General features: G+C 34.6%; 1 protein-coding gene and 1 long non-coding RNA gene across 3 annotated transcripts; both read left to right on the top strand.

Annotated features, from left to right (window-relative positions):
* The first annotated feature begins 757 nt into the window (after nt 1–757).
* On the top strand, nt 758–1656 carry LOC132285118 (uncharacterized). 2 transcript variants are annotated; one of them, XR_009472441.1, is made up of 3 exons: nt 758–1196; nt 1291–1331; nt 1426–1656. It is a non-coding gene; the product is annotated as an uncharacterized LOC132285118 (long non-coding RNA). The 2 variants fall into 2 exon arrangements; XR_009472440.1 differs by having other exon boundaries at nt 1291–1656.
* Nucleotides 1657–3724: 2068 nt separating this feature from the next.
* On the top strand, nt 3725–18050 carry LOC132283139 (4-alpha-glucanotransferase, chloroplastic/amyloplastic). The gene is made up of 16 exons (XM_059785046.1): nt 3725–4288; nt 5495–5557; nt 5998–6086; nt 6178–6238; nt 8902–8980; nt 9872–10008; nt 10122–10280; nt 10381–10457; nt 13491–13630; nt 13710–13741; nt 13828–13902; nt 15048–15120; nt 15231–15319; nt 15643–15687; nt 15801–15953; nt 17745–18050. The coding sequence occupies exons 1-16, from the start codon at nt 3908–3910 to the stop codon at nt 17847–17849; spliced, it is 1758 nt and encodes a 585-aa protein (XP_059641029.1). The 5' UTR covers nt 3725–3907; the 3' UTR covers nt 17850–18050.
* Nucleotides 18051–18294: the final 244 nt, after the last annotated feature.

Below are 18294 nucleotides of genomic sequence, written 5' to 3'. Positions count from 1 at the left end.
AACCGATCCTTGCTCTCGTTATAGATAATCGATTCCATAAACCTATTGACGCCCTCATCGGTGGCGTTCAATCCAATTTAGTCAATAACATAATTTGGTTCAAAATAACACCAAATTATTTTGTCTCTCTCATTGATCCAATAATTATGACCGGCTAGGTTATTGCTGTGATGGACGACGACTTTTCATCACCTCTCTGAATATGTATTATGAAGACTATTCAGAAAATAATATAATACATGATATCAATATAAAACTTCTTTATAAATTAATCATTATATACTTTCAATATCATCTGCACCCACTTCATTTTATACTTACTAAATCCAACACTTTATAGTATCACACACACACTAACACCCACGCACCACCTGCTGTACAAATAAATAATAATAATAATATTATTATTATCTTCAATTGGCTGCTATTAGTAAACTCAACACACACTAGAACTTCACAACCCCACTCTAGACATGCTACCAAATGTAAGTGCACGAAAAAATGTTCATATGCAAATCATATTTAATAAAATTAAATTATGCTAATGAAGAAAATTATGTATTAGGGTCGGACATAACCTATTTCATGACGGTCTAAATTCAGCTCACGCTTTCTATTGGTAAGTCAACAATCCAACGTACACTGGATTAATTCTGCTTCCCGACATCTATCTTTAAAAAATTTCTTAAGCCTTATGGTGTTTAGAGACGATCACAGACATCAATCAGTAAAGGCTTTTGTCGGGTGATATATCTTTCATTTTTTAGAAGTACTAGGGTTTAAGATAAGACTAATTATTAATTTAACATTTATCATGAATGCCATAATTAAATAGGCCCTTTCGTTATTTATTTATTAAAAAAAGAAAAAGAAAAAGAAAAGTAGCAGCAATTGAGTAGTTTCACCCTACCATTCAGAAACAATAAGTACTAGCTAGCTTGAAATATAATATTACATATTGTATTTCCAATACAAAATAAGACCAAGCACATGGTGCCAGACTTTGATGTAAATGACTTCATTTGGATCAGTCTCAACAGCTGGGCATTACCGGCTAGCTATAAAGCTCATTTGAGCTCGATCTACTAAAACCCAGAAAAATATATTAATTAATTAAATGGAGAAACTTGCTGGGAGTCTGAAGAAGAGGTTTGTCAATCTGGTTGAAGCCATCAAATCTTGCAACAATGCTCAAGGTGAAACTATATATATATATATTCCATTCGGAAAACTTACATTTTTATGTATTTCTGTATTCACTTGGATACATTTCATTCTGTCTCTTTCTAGGAATTGTAGATGGAGAGGAAACTGATTTGAAGACTGTGAAGGTATGGTGTATATGTGTGTGTGTGTGTGTATATATATATGATTATGTTATAGTACCAAAGATTATTGGAGTTGAGATCTGTTGATGTTGATTAGATACAGAAAGTAGGTGTGCAATCAAGAGCCATTAAGATGAAACCAGGAAAAGGTCCGAGACGGCCAAGCGTGCCCAAAGGCCCTCCTCCTCAGACAAATTAAACATCTTAAGTGATCTACATATATTATTCTCATCTAATTTTAAGTGCTTTAATTTCCTATTTTGATGTACATCTCCGCAGAGTTGTGTGGATGTGATTATTTCATTATAAAGTTTCTTCCATTTGCTTCTATTTCAGTTTTTCATTTTCTATTTCTCTTTTGGTTTTAGATATAAAATATTTTTATTTTTATTTTTTAGTGTTTGATTAGTAAATTATTTACAAAATAAAATATTTTATTAATAACTAACTAAAATAACTTACACATCAACTCCTAAACTTTTTATATGTCATATTGCATGTCTCAATTTAAAATACCCACAAAATCACATTTGAGTGTTGCCGTGGTCACCAAATAAAAAAAAAAAATAGTTTAAAGTTTAAATAAAACCGAAATTCAATAGTAGTTAATTCATGGTAAGATATAAATTTCGTAAGGGCTGTCAAACCAACGTTGTTGAATGGCAAAGAATATGCTATGGAAAATCAAATTCTCAAACAAGACAATGAAATAAAAAACTAAAGGATATAACAAAAGAAAATTTAATCATCATAACTTAATCCTCATTATGTTTGGATTTGAATTCCTTCAGCTCCAGAGATTATTCGTATACCCAAAAAAATGGTACGAGAGGAGGTGAATTTGAACAAAAATAAATAATTAGTAGGGTTTTATCAAAAATTTAGTAAGAGTATTTTTTTTTTTTAGATTTTAACAAAAAAATATAAAAAAATTTATAAATAAAAAAAAAAATCAGTGGGCCGCCCCCGGTGTAAGTTAGTGAATCCAATTATATGCTTTTTGGACAAGCATGAACCACTCTCAATTCTCAAATGAACAAAAACAACCTATGTCCGTCCCTGGAAGGTTTCAAAATGAGACCATAATAATCTTTGGACAACCATGAACCCTCTCGTGTACGTTAGTGGATCCAATTCTATGTGTTTTTTTTTTGGTTTTTGTAGTAGTCTTTCATTATCACAACGGTTGTTTGCCTTTTCTAAGAATGTAACAGGCTTTTCTTGTGATATACTAAGTACCTAATAAATAAGGATAAAATTACAAAAACCTCCTCAATGGTTTGAGTAAATTATACCAAGCACATGGATATACTCCGAGTCTGTGATTATCTTTATGTCATAATAACATATTATATTATGAATGAGTCAAATGACAAGATTGTCATTTAAGTGCCAGATCTCAATAATTTTTCTTTGTTTAAATATCATAGAGAATGAGTGTAATTTGTCAAATAAATAACTTGCTTTTGAAGATTCACGGACACTTGGAGAGCTCTTGATCAACACTACATTCCAGAACAATATTGTGTAATAGATCCAAATATATAGGATCGGATCACAAAAAAAATGTCATCAGATCAGGAATTAAAAAGTGTAAATAGCTTCCACGGTTTATATTATTATCTATAGGATGAATGAGCAACTAACCTCCAATAAATAAATATAAATAAAAATAAATTTACCGGGAAAAATAACAAATCTAACATATTCAAGTAGTTGTTGAAGGCTTGAAGTTATGATTCAAATAAGGGAGGAAGATGAAAACACCGTTTGATAATTTGTGTGAGAATTAAGATCTATAATTACTTTTCCTCTCTCACTGTATATATCAATTACAATTACACTGAAAAGATGAAACTAAATTGAGATAAATATGGAGAGATTGTAGTATACTGTATGAAAACACATTTATAAAGCAGCTATTCTTTAAGAAAAAAAAAAAAAATTAGACTGTTAAAATAATCATATATTCATATAAAAGAGGGTTATATAAATATAATTGGGTATTTAAAAAAAAACAATTAACAGTTACTGTATTATTCTCATTTATTTTATGTCCCTCTTGCTTAAAATTATGATGAGAAAAATTAATGAATTTGAGTATTCAATTATCGAATCGAAACACTTAAAATTTTCTTAATTAAAAATTTGAATTTTCTCAAATAAAAATTTGTGAACTATATTTCACTGTGCATCCACAACACTTTTAAGTTTTACTCTATAAATTTAATATATATATTTGGATAATTTAACATACAAACAAAATGCAACACCCATAATCATTCATAAATTCAATGCAACACCCAGCCCATAATCATTCATAAATTCCAAGTGCCCGTCATTCACCCGAAGCTCAGTCTCCAGCCCATAATCATTCATAAATTCCAAGTGCCCATCATTCACCTGAAGCTCATTCTCCAGCCCATAATCATTCATAAATTCCAAGTGCCCGTCATTCACCTGAAGCTCAGTCTCCAGCCCATAATCATTCATAAATTCCAAGTTCATTCACCTGAAGCTCAGTCTCCAGCTCCAGTTCTCTCACCCCCCCCTCTCGATCGAGCTTGTTATGCTAATTCATGGCTCTTCATGGTTCTCTCTCATTCCTATCCTCCTCTCTCTCTCCTCCCAAACTCTTCAACTCCTCATATTCTCTCTCTTCAACCTCCACCATTAATCTACTCTTATTCGATCGCCTCCCCCAAAACAACCCAAGGAGAACTTTCACGATGCAATTCAACAACTCCTCCACCTTCTCTGCCGACCTCGCTGCCGTCGGCGAGGACTTGCCGGTCGACTACGCCGACTGGCTTCCCAAGTCCCATCCTAGCGACCGCAGAAGAGCCGGCGTCCTCCTCCACCCGACGTCGTTTTCCGGGCCCTACGGCATCGGAGATCTTGGCGACCAGACCTTTCGCTTCCTTGATTGGCTTCACGAAACTGGTTGCTCTGTTTGGCAGGTCCATTTATTGCATTAATACGTTCATGCACTTCAATTTTCTTTAACAATTAATGTGTATGTATATATGTATATTTATTATATATTTGAGTGTACATATTTGATTTTTTCAAAGAATCTGAAATAGATTTATTACTTTAGGTTGATTTTGTTCATATTCAGAGAGCTTTCGTTTCTATTTCTAATTTATTAAATTCCGTGCTCAAAAAACTTTCTACTTTTATTTATTTATTATTTGCTACGTTACTTTATGGATTTATTATATTTAATCAAGAACTCTGGAAGCCGAAAACAATTTTGTTTTCTGAAAATAGTGTTTTTTTTTTTTTAACTCAACCAAATGAATTTTGTTTATATTTGCTAGTTCTCTGAGAACAGGAAATTGAACCAAACGGGCCCTAATAAAAATTCATACCTTTTTTTAACTCAGCTTTCATAGAACAACAATTTTCAGAAAATCTTGAACCAATTATTATTATTTATTTATTTTATTTTTTTCATTATTTCCCCTCTTAAAGCAGACCCTGTCATACAATGAATCTTTCTCCCATGAATATAACTTCAATCAAGAGATTTCAATGAATATAAAGTAGAAAGTTATTTCAATGAATATAACTTTCTACTTTTATTTATTTATTATTTGCTACATTACTTTTTGGATTTATTATATTTAATCAAGAACTCTGGAAGCCGAAAACAATTTTAAGGACTAGACTGTTTTCTGAAAATAGTGTTTTTCTTTTTCTAACTCAACCAAATGAATTTTGTTTACATTTGCTAGTTCTCTGAGAATAGAAAATTGAACCGAACGGGCCCTAATAAAAATTCATACATTTTTTTTAACTCAGCTTTCATAGAACAACAATTTTCAGAAAATCTTGAACCAATTCTTTTTTATTTTTATTTTTTTATTTATTTTTATCTTTCCTCTTAAAGCAGACCCTGTCATATAATGAATCTTTCTCCCATGAATATAACTTCAATCAAGAGATTTCAATGGGTTGATCCAATAATATTTTCATAATTGGTTTAAAGTGATTTGGGTTTAGATGTTTTGGTTTTTTTTAATAAACAACCACCAATTTGTTAATTTTTGTATTCAACTCAGCCTTTGTTCGACATCTATTGTAAAACTGCAACTTTACCTTTTTAATTCCTGTCCGATTTCCATTTATATTATTGAAGTATTACATTCATGTTTATGCAGGTCCTTCCTCTTGTTCCTCCAGGGAGGAAGGCTAATGAAGAGGGTTCCCCATACTCTGGACAGGTGACATTTTCATTAAAATCATATCATTGAAGTATATAATATTATTTTCATCTGCTTGCATGGTTTTTAATTTTTTTTTTCCCCCGGTTATCATAAAAAATAAAAAAGAATATCTGTGGGGAAGAAAACTTAATTAAAGAGAAGCAGAAATTTCTTAGACTGGGCTGAAAAGATCGCAATTGTAATATGTCCATAATATGACTGGCCCTAAATATTTGAGATTGTTGGCAGTCATTAATTGAATTTCTTATGTATAAGCTATTTGGTGGTCAGTCCTAAAAACACCATATGTATTTATATTCAGTTAGTTTAATATTAAGAGGTACAGCTCTTGCCTATTGAGCAACTATTTAGCATGCTATTTTCCTGACTGTTTAGGAATAAGTCCAATTGTATCTATTGTGCAACTGAGGGTACCTGTTCTTAATTGTTATTATCAGGATGCGAATTGTGGTAACACCCTTCTAATTTCTCTTGAAGAGCTTGTAAAAGATGGTTTGTTGATGAAAGAAGAGCTTCCAGAACCAGTGTAAGAGTTTCTGACTGTGGGTGCATAGTAGTATCTGGTTAGTTTCTATAGTCCTACTACTTGCCTTTTTATCACCGTATTATTCTTGCAGAGATGTGGAACGTGTGGATTTCTCAATCGTTGCTGAAATAAAAGATCCTTTGATAGCCAAGGTAACATGTAAAGTGGGCACGGTTGCAAGCTTTTGTTGTACTTCCACATGTAGGTTAAAGTTCAGCAGGTGATGTATGAAAAATGAAGTACAAACGATGGTCAATTTTCTGATTAATAGATTTAGCAAGTCTAAGCAATATCTATATAAAATTATGCAAGATCAAATATAACAAGTTAAGCAATATAGTCACAATTTAATATGAGATAAGGGAGGAGAGATTGCAGACTATTAACACGCCGATTTAGCGAGGTTCGGAACTCCTACTCCTCGGCTCAAGATTACTTGAGACTTTCCCAAATCCACTATGGCTTCTCCTTTCGGGTGGAGAGCAAACCTTTACAATGAAGCAAACTTGCTTCTTTCCTTCTTGCTAAGAGAAAAACCTTTTCTTAGGCTTCCTTTGGGTCACACCAACCCTTTATAATAGATTGTAGGAAGAATTTGTGGTACAGGAATATCTCTCAAAGATTGATATACAAATCAAATGCTCACAAGACTAGAGTAAAGATGAAATCAAGTTGTAGCTCAACTATATTTATGAAATGAGTGAGAGAATCATAGATTGTATTGAATGCTCATAAATGTTTCTCAACTCATGCATATTTTCTCCATAAATACACAGTCCATATATATAGAATTCTGGCCAGAAAATGGCTGTTAGGAGTAGTAGAGCATTCAATGCAAAACTAGCCCTTGGATTTCAAACTACCAGGTTTCGGTCGGCTGATGGAAGTATCGGCCGACTGACATGATTAAATCGGTAGGCTAAAACCAAGTTTCAGGCAGCTGGAACGACCATTCAACTTAATATGCTCACTGTCTAATAATTGGGCCAATTGACTTATAGACCCTTTTTAAGGTGTCTTTGGCCTTGAACTCCATTTAGGTTTTGTGAATATATCAATGATGTTCATGACCTACTTTTAGGTTGTTTAAGGATCAAAGGTAGAGGTATGAATGATTTATGCATGATCCTATAGAGATAAGCATAATAAAAAAATTCATAAATACTTTGACAAATGAATCCTAAGCACTCACCAACTTATCGACCCCTTTCTTCAAGCTTTGGCATTGATCATTGAACTTTAGGGATTCTTTTTTATGCTTTGACTTTTGCAACTTTAAGTCATTTCCATGTCCATAACTTCACCATTAATGTCTTCATGTGTAATGGAATGCTACAAATGTTATGATTGCCTAAACACTATTAATGGTTTGTAATCATCAAAATTACTAGATTGCCCTTAGGTCAAAATCTTTGAGTCAACAATTTACATAATTTTCTAGAAGATTAATATTTTTTCTCCAATACTAATCCTTTATTTATAACTAATTTTTGGACATTGTTGTTGATTAAATTGGTTAAATCTGAATTATACTATCACCATGACCACCTAGTTGCCATTGTCAGTAGACCTATCACTTTGCCATCGCACAATCAGCAACTCCACCACCACCTACGCCAACTGTCACACCATTTCCAAACTTACCTTGATAACCAATTTCACCTCCACCACCATCGCCACCTGCAAACACCTCCCTACTTTATGCATGCTATGTTCCTTTTTGTTATTGAGATAGAAAGGGGGTGAAGATTAAATAGTACTTGGAAATTCTAGACAGATGAGTGAGAAAAGGATGAAAATAAGAGTGTAATTTAAGTTCAAATAGAAGTTAAGGGTTGTAGACATGTCCAATGGCTATATTTCTAGGCGTATAAATTCATGTTGGTACACTAAAAATTGGAATCATTTTGCAGAGATAAGGCCTTAGGCACGTTTTATTTCATTTATGGGATAACAGATCACGATTCTCTACTAACATACCTTTTCATTTCTGGTAGCAGCTCATAGGATTTTAATTTTTTGTTTGATCAATTGAACATTAGAGGATGAAGAGTTGATAACAAATATTGGTTGTCGTTTTAGGAGCCAAGGGAGTTCAAACATCTTTTCCATCCAACGCTCATTTTTCAGGAATGGGCCAGAAATGTGCATCTCTGGTCCTCAGCTTGGTCTGGGTTCGCATGCTGTAGTGCACTGGGAAAAGTGGAATCAGTTGTGGTGTGCTGGACAGTTTAAAATTCCTACATTCTGAATATCTTATTAGCTGCTGTAGTAACTGAGTAGACTTATTACTAGATGTAGAAGGTTAATTCAAGAACAATTATACAACGAATATGGGCTTTATTTTGACAGTGTATAACTATTTCACTGGAGTTTCTGAAATTAGCTTGTACATTTAATTTTCCTTTTTTCTTTTCCTGGTGTGATTTTGGGATTGGGAAAATTTCCCTTTCTGTCTTGTGGCCTTGTTCGAGTCTTGGATTGAATTGAATTGATATGTTCGAAGTGAAGCAGAAATCCCTCACATCCTAGAGGTCAGGAGTTCGAATCTCCTTGGGGCCACTCCCAGGTAATTTTTCTAATAATTGCTTGGTGCATGTGGGACGGGGTGACTGCATGTGTCTGGTGGTGGATTATGGCACCACCATCGTCAACCAAAAAATAAAATAAAATAAATATGTGAAGCAGAAATCTCTCTCTCTTTCATGTTCTCTCTCTTCTTGCTCTTTTACTGTCAACATCCTATTGGCATTTCAAAATGTGATGGCTGGACCAATGTTGCACAAATCTTTTACTTATATAGATATCTTCTTAGGCTGCAGAGAGGCTCATTCTGAGTGAAGGGGAACTCAGAGGTCAACTTGAAGATTTCTGCAAGGACCCTGATATTGCATGTGAGTTTTTCTATTTTCTTTTCTCTTTTCTAATAGTTTTTGCGATTAAAATACTAAAAGAATTAGGCCTTGCTTCTTACTATGATGTCAAGAATACATGAAACATCCTGGATATAAGGTGGGGGTTCGTACTTTCTTGGAATGCCCTCGGGATCCTCTTTTAAAGCTAGAGAAGTTTGGGCGGATTTGGGGAACAGATTGAAGCATCACCTTGTAAATTGGTAATTTTTTTGGTTATTATAAGATTGTGGCTGGTTTGAGAGTTAGGCCATTAATGCTTATAAACTAAAATGATTTTTGGTAAATGGTTAAGGAGTTTTACTTTGGAGAGGGAGAGCTTTTGGAATCTACCTATTACAGAAAGCCATACTTACAAGCAAACTCAAGTTTCTTTAAGTACGTGTTAAGTTTAAGTTTCTTGTTGACAGTTAACATAACCTACCTTTATTCGTGCTTTAGACTGGCTGTCTAAACGATGAAAGCACTGAACACAATTTAGGCATTGGACTCTAACTAGAGCCATTTGTAGGCACTTAGTGGAAGTTGTTTCATGTGTTTGTTTCAGGCTTTCACTTACCAAAAAGGGATGAAAAAAAGTGTTAGTTTCTGGTTTTCTATTGACTGTGTGGTCTTCGCTCTTTCATGCTGGAAGCTGTCTATTTAGAGTTCTGGAATGGATCAGGATATAAATGTAACTTCTACCTATTTAATGTTCAGGGTCATCTCTCCTCGATGGACTTGGTTCTTAATTATCTAAATAGAAATTTTATGTTCCATTAGGATACATATATAAATAAACTTCACAAGCATAACTCAAATTTTCTGGAATTTGAGCTATTGTTCGCTAGAGGTCTTGGTCATTCAAAAGTTTAACTTCTCACAATTGTCCAGGTTGGCTTGAAGATGCAGCTTATTTTGCTGCTATTGACAATACATTAAATACATTCAGTTGGTATGATTGGCCTGAACCTTTGAAGAATCGCCATCTTGCTGCCTTAGAAGAAATTTACCAAAACGAGAAGGATTTCGTAAGTTGTCTGATTCTTTGACTTTAGTTTGGAGCTCATACTTATATCATTGCCCCGCTTGATGCTAGACGCCTTGTGAGACATGACTACTAATTCATGCTTTATTTAAACAGATAAACATATTCATTGCTCAACAGTTCTTATTCCAAAGGCAATGGAAAAAAGTTCGTAACTATGCACAGATGAAAGGTATCAGTGTAATGGGAGACATGCCAATTTATGTTGGTTATCACAGTGCAGATGTTTGGGCAAATAAGAAACATTTTTTGCTGGTGAGTAGTTTCTTAAGGAAATCTGAAAACGCTATTGTCTAAGTATGCTTCAGAAGCACTCTTGCCACTGCCAGTCTCTAACAATTCACTTCTCTGGCAGAACAGGAGTGGCTTTCCCCTTTTAGTTAGTGGTGTACCCCCTGATGCCTTCAGTGAGACTGGTCAGCTGTGGGGCAGGTATGGACTATAACATATTGTTGTGAGTATATGCACTTGATTATCCAGATAAGTCTTGCACATAAATTTCTTTATCGATATGCTCTGACTAAGGTATAATTCTATCATGATAGAAGCTTTGTTTTTGAATATATCCGCGAAAACTCTATGTAATATTAAAAACTAGGTGCAAACTTATTGAACATTTTTAGAACTGGTTCACTGAATTGAACTAGGAAAATGTGCAAGCCGTTTTAGACTTCTTGTTTATATCTCCCATCTAGATTCAGCCATGGCATTAAACTGATTATAGGAATTCAATTTGTTCCAATTCAATCTGAATGAACCCCTTTTAGAGTCGCTAAATTTTATTTAATTTTAAATGTCATTATTCAAGGCCCTCTCTGTTTCAACCAAGAATCTAACTTTCTTTGTAGAACCTCTTAATTATAAAAATTGAGTCTTCTATCTCTGTTGAGATTCCTACCAAGAAACAGAAGCTGATACTTTGATAGGAAACAGATAGGCTTCAATGAGAGTGAAAGATTCCATTTGTGGCCCGAGGTCTTACCTTACCATCGCTTCAACCGGAAAATTGCAGAGCCGTTGTCTCAATGGCCATGTTTGTTTCAATTAAATGCTCAATTTCAATTTAATGGGCCTAACCTGTAATTGTCTTGGGCCTGTGTATCTTCTGACAATACCAGTCTTAGCTCTTGTCTTGCTATTCCCTCCCTTGGCCCTGTCCAATGGGTTGGGCTTCTAGCCTGCTTTGTAATTATTTTATACACATATATATACACACTTTAACTTCAGAAAGAAAAAAAAAATTGCCTAGGAGGGTCAACTACAATTTTAGGGGAATTCATTACTTTTCACAAATGTGGTAGAAGCACTGGGTTTGCTATAAATGCTAACAAAGCCTAAACCACTCTCATCTCCTACAGGTTTGTCCATCCCTAATAATTTCTTGGTGCCATAGTGTTTTGTAATTTTGCAACTCAGATTAATGTTTTTCTTCTGTAATCTGCAGAGACTGGTTAATGTTATTTATTTGATAAAATGCAGTTTTTAGTGACTTATCTTATGTACTTGATACTCAATCGATCCTGGCTTGCATTTGATCTTAAGCTCAATTAAGTGAAACTTGAGCTTGACCAGTTGGAAAACTACCAAGTACTGGACCAATCTTTAATCGTTCTTACTCTGGCTTGATTAATTGGTCTATTGACTGTATGAATCCAACTTAGTCCAGAATTTAGAAATTGTTGTAGTTTCAACTTCAATTCAAATCACAAACTTCCTAATCAATTCCTAAACATGGTTATCCAATTTAATGGTTAACTAGGAAAGTTTTTGGCCATTAAACTTGTAATTAATCAACCTAAATCCTATGATTAAGTCTATTACAATTTGCTGAAGTGTGTGATTGTTGAAGCTTGACGAATCATTTGGATGCCATCTTGATGTACACAGGGCAATAAGTTTAAATCCGTAAAAAGAAAAAAAATAGAAGAATCCAAAATCTTCACAAAATCCAAAAAGGAATTGAGGGAAGAGTTCTCTCCCCATGACCCAACTATATAATAAGCCCTAAAAGTTTCTTTTCAGTTTCAGAATAGACTCAACTCCTTCAAAAGAACGCTGACACAACTCTTCTCGCCCCCATATACACCTCATGAGATCAGTCTTTAGGAGCAGCATCCCATGACTTCCTCCTCTTCCAGCTAATTTTCTTCTCTCTAACTGAAGAATAACTCGACCAAGAAACCTTAGGATTATTTTCTATATCTTTGTTGTAAATGGTCTTATGTTAAATTAGCTAATGCTGTGTTCTTTTAAAATACATTCTGAACTTGTAGCTAGTTCTAAATTGAGCTCAGTTTACCTGGTTTATCTTGGGTTCAACTCAAATTTTCTTGGTGGGCAAGCTTAGCAATTTAGGTCTTTCATGGTATAAGCCTAGTAACAGTTTTTTCCACCTTTATGTATACTTTTCTCGGGGTGACAAAAACAATGATTGGTGCCTTGAGCTTTTTGCTATTAGTCCACTGAATTGAATGAAGCTTGGCTTAGGTGCTTAGATAATTACAAAATTTTGTTAGTAGCTTTTAGACAATTCATATGCAATATTGCAATATAATCCTTAGATATCCTTGATATAATTTAAGAACCAAATGCAACCAAACCTGTAATTTCAGATTTCTTATTGTATCCATTTCAAACAGATTGATATGTCTAACTTACTGTAGCAGAGAAGCTTAGGCCTATATATTGCTCAATTTTCCAAAAGAAACCCCAATCCTCCTGACCATGAGTTAGTCACGCAATGACCCACAACTGCCAGCAGTATGTTATTTAGGACAATGATATTTACTTTTCTTTAGGTTCTTTTCCTTCGCATTCCAAACAAATTGTAATTTGTTTGATTAAAACCACACATGAAATAAAACACATTAGTGTTTGTCTGCAACAAAACACATACAATTTTAAACATCTTATCCTGTCTTATGATATGCTTCTGCTAGCTGCATCACTTTTTCTTTGTATAAGTAGGTCTCACATGATACAAAATGGATTGATTTATTTATTTATTTTTCTTGGTTGGTACTCACACACCCACCCCTCCACTGAAGCTTGAACCCCTGACCTCCCTTTGGGAAGTAGGGACCTGATACCGCTGGACCACTGGCCCATTGGTATTTAATATTCCATCCCCTTGTTCTTTCTGCTAGTAGGTCTCACATGATACAAACTTAAACCTATTATTCACGTATTTTTTTAGTTTTCATTAATAAAATTTTAAAGATCTTTATCCTATCTTATGATATGCTTATGCTAGCTGCATCACTTTTTATTTCTACCAGTAGGTCTCACATGATACAAATCAGATTCATTTGATATTTAAGATCTATTCCCTATTTCTTATCAGTTATCATATTACTCTCATTTACCCTCATATGTTATATACATGTAAATTTTCCACTAAATTGTTTTGACAATTTTGGTCAGCATATCAGCCTGCATAGTAATTTACACTTTTTGAGTTAACAGCCCTTTATATGATTGGAAAGCCATGGAGAAAGATGGATTTTCTTGGTGGATACAGCGAGTTCGACGTGCACAGAATTTATTTGACGAATTCAGGATAGATCACTTTAGAGGATTTGCCGGCTTTTGGGCTGTTCCTTCTGGTGAGAGCATGTTAACTTATATGGATTAGCGTGACACTTGTAATGTGTGGACTATGATATATTTGTCATACGTGTGCAGAAGCAAAAATTGCAATGGTTGGACAATGGAAGGTCAGGTCCCTGTATATCAGATATAGTGATATCCTTCATTAACGATCCCAACAATCCACTCCAAATAGTTTTTTTCTTGACAGTAGGCGGGACCTAGGAAGCCTTTATTTGATGCCATCTCCAGAGCTGTTGGAAAGATCAATATAATAGCAGAAGACTTGGTATGTTCTGTCAAATTGGATTCCATAGTACTACAGTCCTGGGCTTTTAAATCTTGATATGCTGTAGTAGCTTAGTGGAATCATATTACTTGCTAACAATTGACCAAATTCAATTTGCGGATCATCACAAGTTTGATATGGTGTAGTAGCTTAGTAGATGCTGACTTGAGCATTCACCTTGTTTTATTTAATATGCCACTTGCTTCTATTAGTTGTCCTGAAATTATTATTATTGTTATTATTTAAAGGGGGCATTTCATTACTGATGATGAAAATTCACTTGAGGTTTTGGAGGTGTATATGACTGTTGTAGTTCAGTAGTCTCTCTATTATTATTTTGTTGAAGTAAATGGTGGTTACTCCAGTCGTCTTTCGGGCTAATTTTATTCAATTTAAGGTGTTAATATTATGCAAAAATTTCAGTTTAAATTGCTTTTCTATATCTTTTAACCTGATGAACTTTTTTTAGAATCGCAGCACCAACTACACCCAATTGTCTACCATAACTGATTGTAACATGGGATTCAATAACTGTTTCTGTTATCTAACAAATAAAACATAAGAGTGAACAACAATAGCAATACTGAAACTCTTTTTTCTTTCCTTCTTTCTTTTTTTCTTTCCTTCTTTATTATTATTATGATTTTATTTTTTTATTTTATATTTTTTTAGGTGATAGATAAGAATACACACCCACTATTGCCCCAACAGGGACTTGAACTCTCAACTTCCCCATGTAGTAGTAGGAGGAGGATATACCACTAGGCTTGACCCTTTTTTAGTAGTACTAAGAAACTCATTACAAAGGCAATTAAGCATCACCACTAGCGATTATCTAAACCTCAAGACCAAGTTGCAGGATTTCCTTGTTCATACATGTTGGCTTGCACTTTTTTTGAACTTGGCTTATTTCAAAATGTTTTTGGCTGGCTTTACTTCCTCGTAAGTTAGGATCCTAACAGTCTTTACTTGACATGAGTGAGCTTTTTTAATCCGTCCATATGGTTTGTGTCCTTCGTTGTTAATCAGTATCAATGATACTTTTGAACATTATTTAGTTATTTTGCACAAGGTATCTTTATAAATTAATCTGTTAAAATGCTTCATCTTGATACTCATCTCTTCCTTGTACCACTGTGTAACAGGGAGTGATCACTGAGGATGTCGTTCAGCTTAGGAAATCCATTGGGGCACCTGGAATGGCTGTTCTCCAGTTTGGTAGTTACTTAGTGCTGGCTTAATTTATTCTAGATGTCTTTGAGAAAAAGCATTGAAGTTTGTAAGGTGTAATGTTGTGGTCCTACTCTCTTTTTTTTTTTTTGGTCCAGGCTTCGGAAGTGATGCAGATAACCCTCATTTACCTCATAATCACGAGCCCAATCAAGTAGTCTATACTGGAACACATGATAATGACACGGTAAAATTCTCTATGCTTTAGACCTGTTAGTTTTCCATTATAGTGAATTTGTCTTCCAAGGGGGAGGATGATGGTAAAATGTACTGATGTGGGTCAACTTTAAAGTTTACTTGGTGATGTCCTTTAACGTCCCTTGGGACCATTTACAAAGGAATCAGGAAATTGTTTTGTAAGTTGTATTCTTTGGGGACACATGTAGAGTGAAAATCTGGCACTGTATTATACATTTTGAAGTGAAGAGCGCATTGTTCCGATTCCAACATGTTAGAGTAATCTTCCGGTTTTCTTCAACACAGCTTGCTGACAGTTTGTAGTATGTACAGATTCTGGGTTGGTGGGATGTCTTGCAACAACAAGAGAAGAACAATGTAAGTATTCTATTATTCAGATCTTCCATTAACTCATGAAATTTCATGTTTATGCCAGTTAGACATCACTTAGCATCACATCATGGATTATATCGATGGCATTGTTGTTTCAGGTACTGAAGTATCTTTCAATTGCTGAAGGAAAAGATGTCTCATGGGCACTAATATGTGCTGCTCTCTCTTCAGTGGCTCAAACTGCCATCGTACCTATGCAAGATATTCTTGGTCTGGGAACTTCTGCCAGGATGAACATTCCTGCAACTCAGGTAAAAGCAAGTTGCGTACTTATAAGCAACATTTGGGTAATTAGGCTAGAGGATTGATATTGTCACAACCCACCCCACCATGTAGATATTGTCCGCTTTGAACTCTCTGTGCTTGCGGTTTTCAAAACACATCTACACAGTTAGGAGGCATATACACATATAAGTGCCAGCAACTTCTATGGGACGCCAGCTAAGAAGCACGAACACTACTATGAGGTGCGGCATGGACACTCCGGTACATGTCTCCTACACTTCGTGGCCATGTCCATAACTTCAAAATAACTTTTATTATTTCGGACACTTGGCCGACACATTTCGGACACTTGGTCGACACATTCCAAACACTCGACAGCATATTCCACACTCTGTCTCATATAAACAAACATATGGGAGTCCTAGAAACAACATTACGAACATATGTCAAAGTGTCTAACGTCTTTTTCTTTAAAAAATTGACAGTAAACATGTCATAGTATGTAATATGAACAAAAACATTACTCCAATGACAAGATAGAATAGTAATATCATATATAATATAAATAGCTTCACCTTCTAACTTATGTAACTTTAGTATAAAAATTATAAAGTCATTAAAGATTTTTAATTGTGTTATTCAATAGATATATAAATGAAAATTTATATGTATATTAGTTGTGTCCACGCTGTGTCCGTGTCCTACTTTTTTAGAATTTGACATGTCGGTCTATCCGTGTCCCGCGTCGGTGTCCATGCTTCTTAGGATGTCACAAATTGTATCAAAGCTAATCCCTAATGAGGACGGTGGGTCCCAAGAGGAGGGGATTGTGATGTCCCACATCTCCTAGGGGGAGAAGTTGTTGGCACTTATATATATAGATGCCTTCTAAGTATGTAGACACTTTTTGAAAACTATGAACACAAAGAGTATGCAAAGCGGATGATATCTACATAGCGGGATGGGTCGTCACAAAATTGTGACATCTTATATTTGCCTGGGGGAGAAGTTGCTATCACTTATATGTGTGGATACCTCCTAACTGTGTAGACGCATTCTAATAGACAAGAGCCTTGAGGCCCAATAAGATTTTAGCCTCAGCTAGGGCATTTCCACCCAAGCCTCTGCCGGGCCTGGTCTGAAACTTGGAGTACTGATGTAGCTTAAGTCTGACATAATTAAATAAAGTCTTATACATAATATATGATCAGTCAATTCGTTGTTCATACTATGTTATCTTTGCTGAGTAAAGAACATGGCAATTTCTGCCTGACATATCTTCAAAATTCTGGCAGTCAGACATGATATCAGTGGGCTCTCTTCTAACCAGCCAAACTGGTGATTTTGTTTTTTAAATTAATAATTATAGTAGTAATAAAATTAGCAGAATGTCGGGCTGTTTTTCTTGTCACAATTCCTTTCAAAAACAAAGAGGGAAAGAGGAGGGGAGAGAAAGAGGAGGGGAAGCAGCAGTTCTTGTTGTGAGAATTGATCTTTTTATTCGTAGTGGGGTTCTTATTCCTTTTCTTTTTATACTTGGTGGTATCATTTTTTCTACACTTTTTCCCAATTTAGGATTTTACTTCTGCTACTCAGTATCGTATTCATAACAACTAGCATTTAAAATTTTCCATTTAAGTGCCTTATTTTTCTCATCCCATCTAGCTAGAACATCATCAAAACTGAAGAATTTAACGACTTAAAACAACAATCGAACGTTTAACAACTAGTTGTATATTTCAGTGATGGTTCTACAGGACACAATCATGAAAAGCTTTCCTAACACTGCATCTGTTTGTTTGTCTTTCTTTTAACAGTTTGGAAATTGGAGTTGGAGGGTACCTAGTTCCATGAGCTTTGACAACTTAGATGCTGAAAAGAAGAAAGTGAGGGATATGCTTTCAATGTACGGGCGGCTGTGAATGGATACTACTGAGATTTCCGTATCCACGGCTTGATTGTAAAGTAATAATTCAAGTTGTTCTTTGAGATCATGTACGCATGGCTAATTATGAGTTGTAGATTAACTTTGAATAAACAGACAGCTTGTCTGACTTGAATGGACATGATATTATTCAATTTTGATATCAAATGAATAAAAATCTTCCCCTTTTATTTTGCTATATATATTTTAATTTTTTGGCATTCAGAACTTCATTATTCAAGCTTGAATCTCTTAAAACCTCTGTTTCATTTGCTCTGAAATTCAACGCAAATATTTAAATAAACACTACAACAGGAAACAATTTGAAAAATGAAAAAAAGTCGGAGAAATTTTGTCCAGCGGGAGGAATTTTCCCATGCCAACTTGGAAGCAACTTAATGTTCAATGGAGATCCTTATTCCTTTTAGGAGTTGTAGAGGAGG

The sequence above is a fragment of the Cornus florida genome, unplaced genomic scaffold, assembly GCF_030987335.1.
Source record: "Cornus florida cultivar Cherokee Brave unplaced genomic scaffold, ASM3098733v1 CherokeeBrave_3.0.0_Hap2_Chr11, whole genome shotgun sequence".
Taxonomy (NCBI): domain Eukaryota; kingdom Viridiplantae; phylum Streptophyta; class Magnoliopsida; order Cornales; family Cornaceae; genus Cornus; species Cornus florida.
Note: the sequence above shows the minus strand (reverse complement) of the source record. Positions and strands in the feature narration are given on the sequence as shown.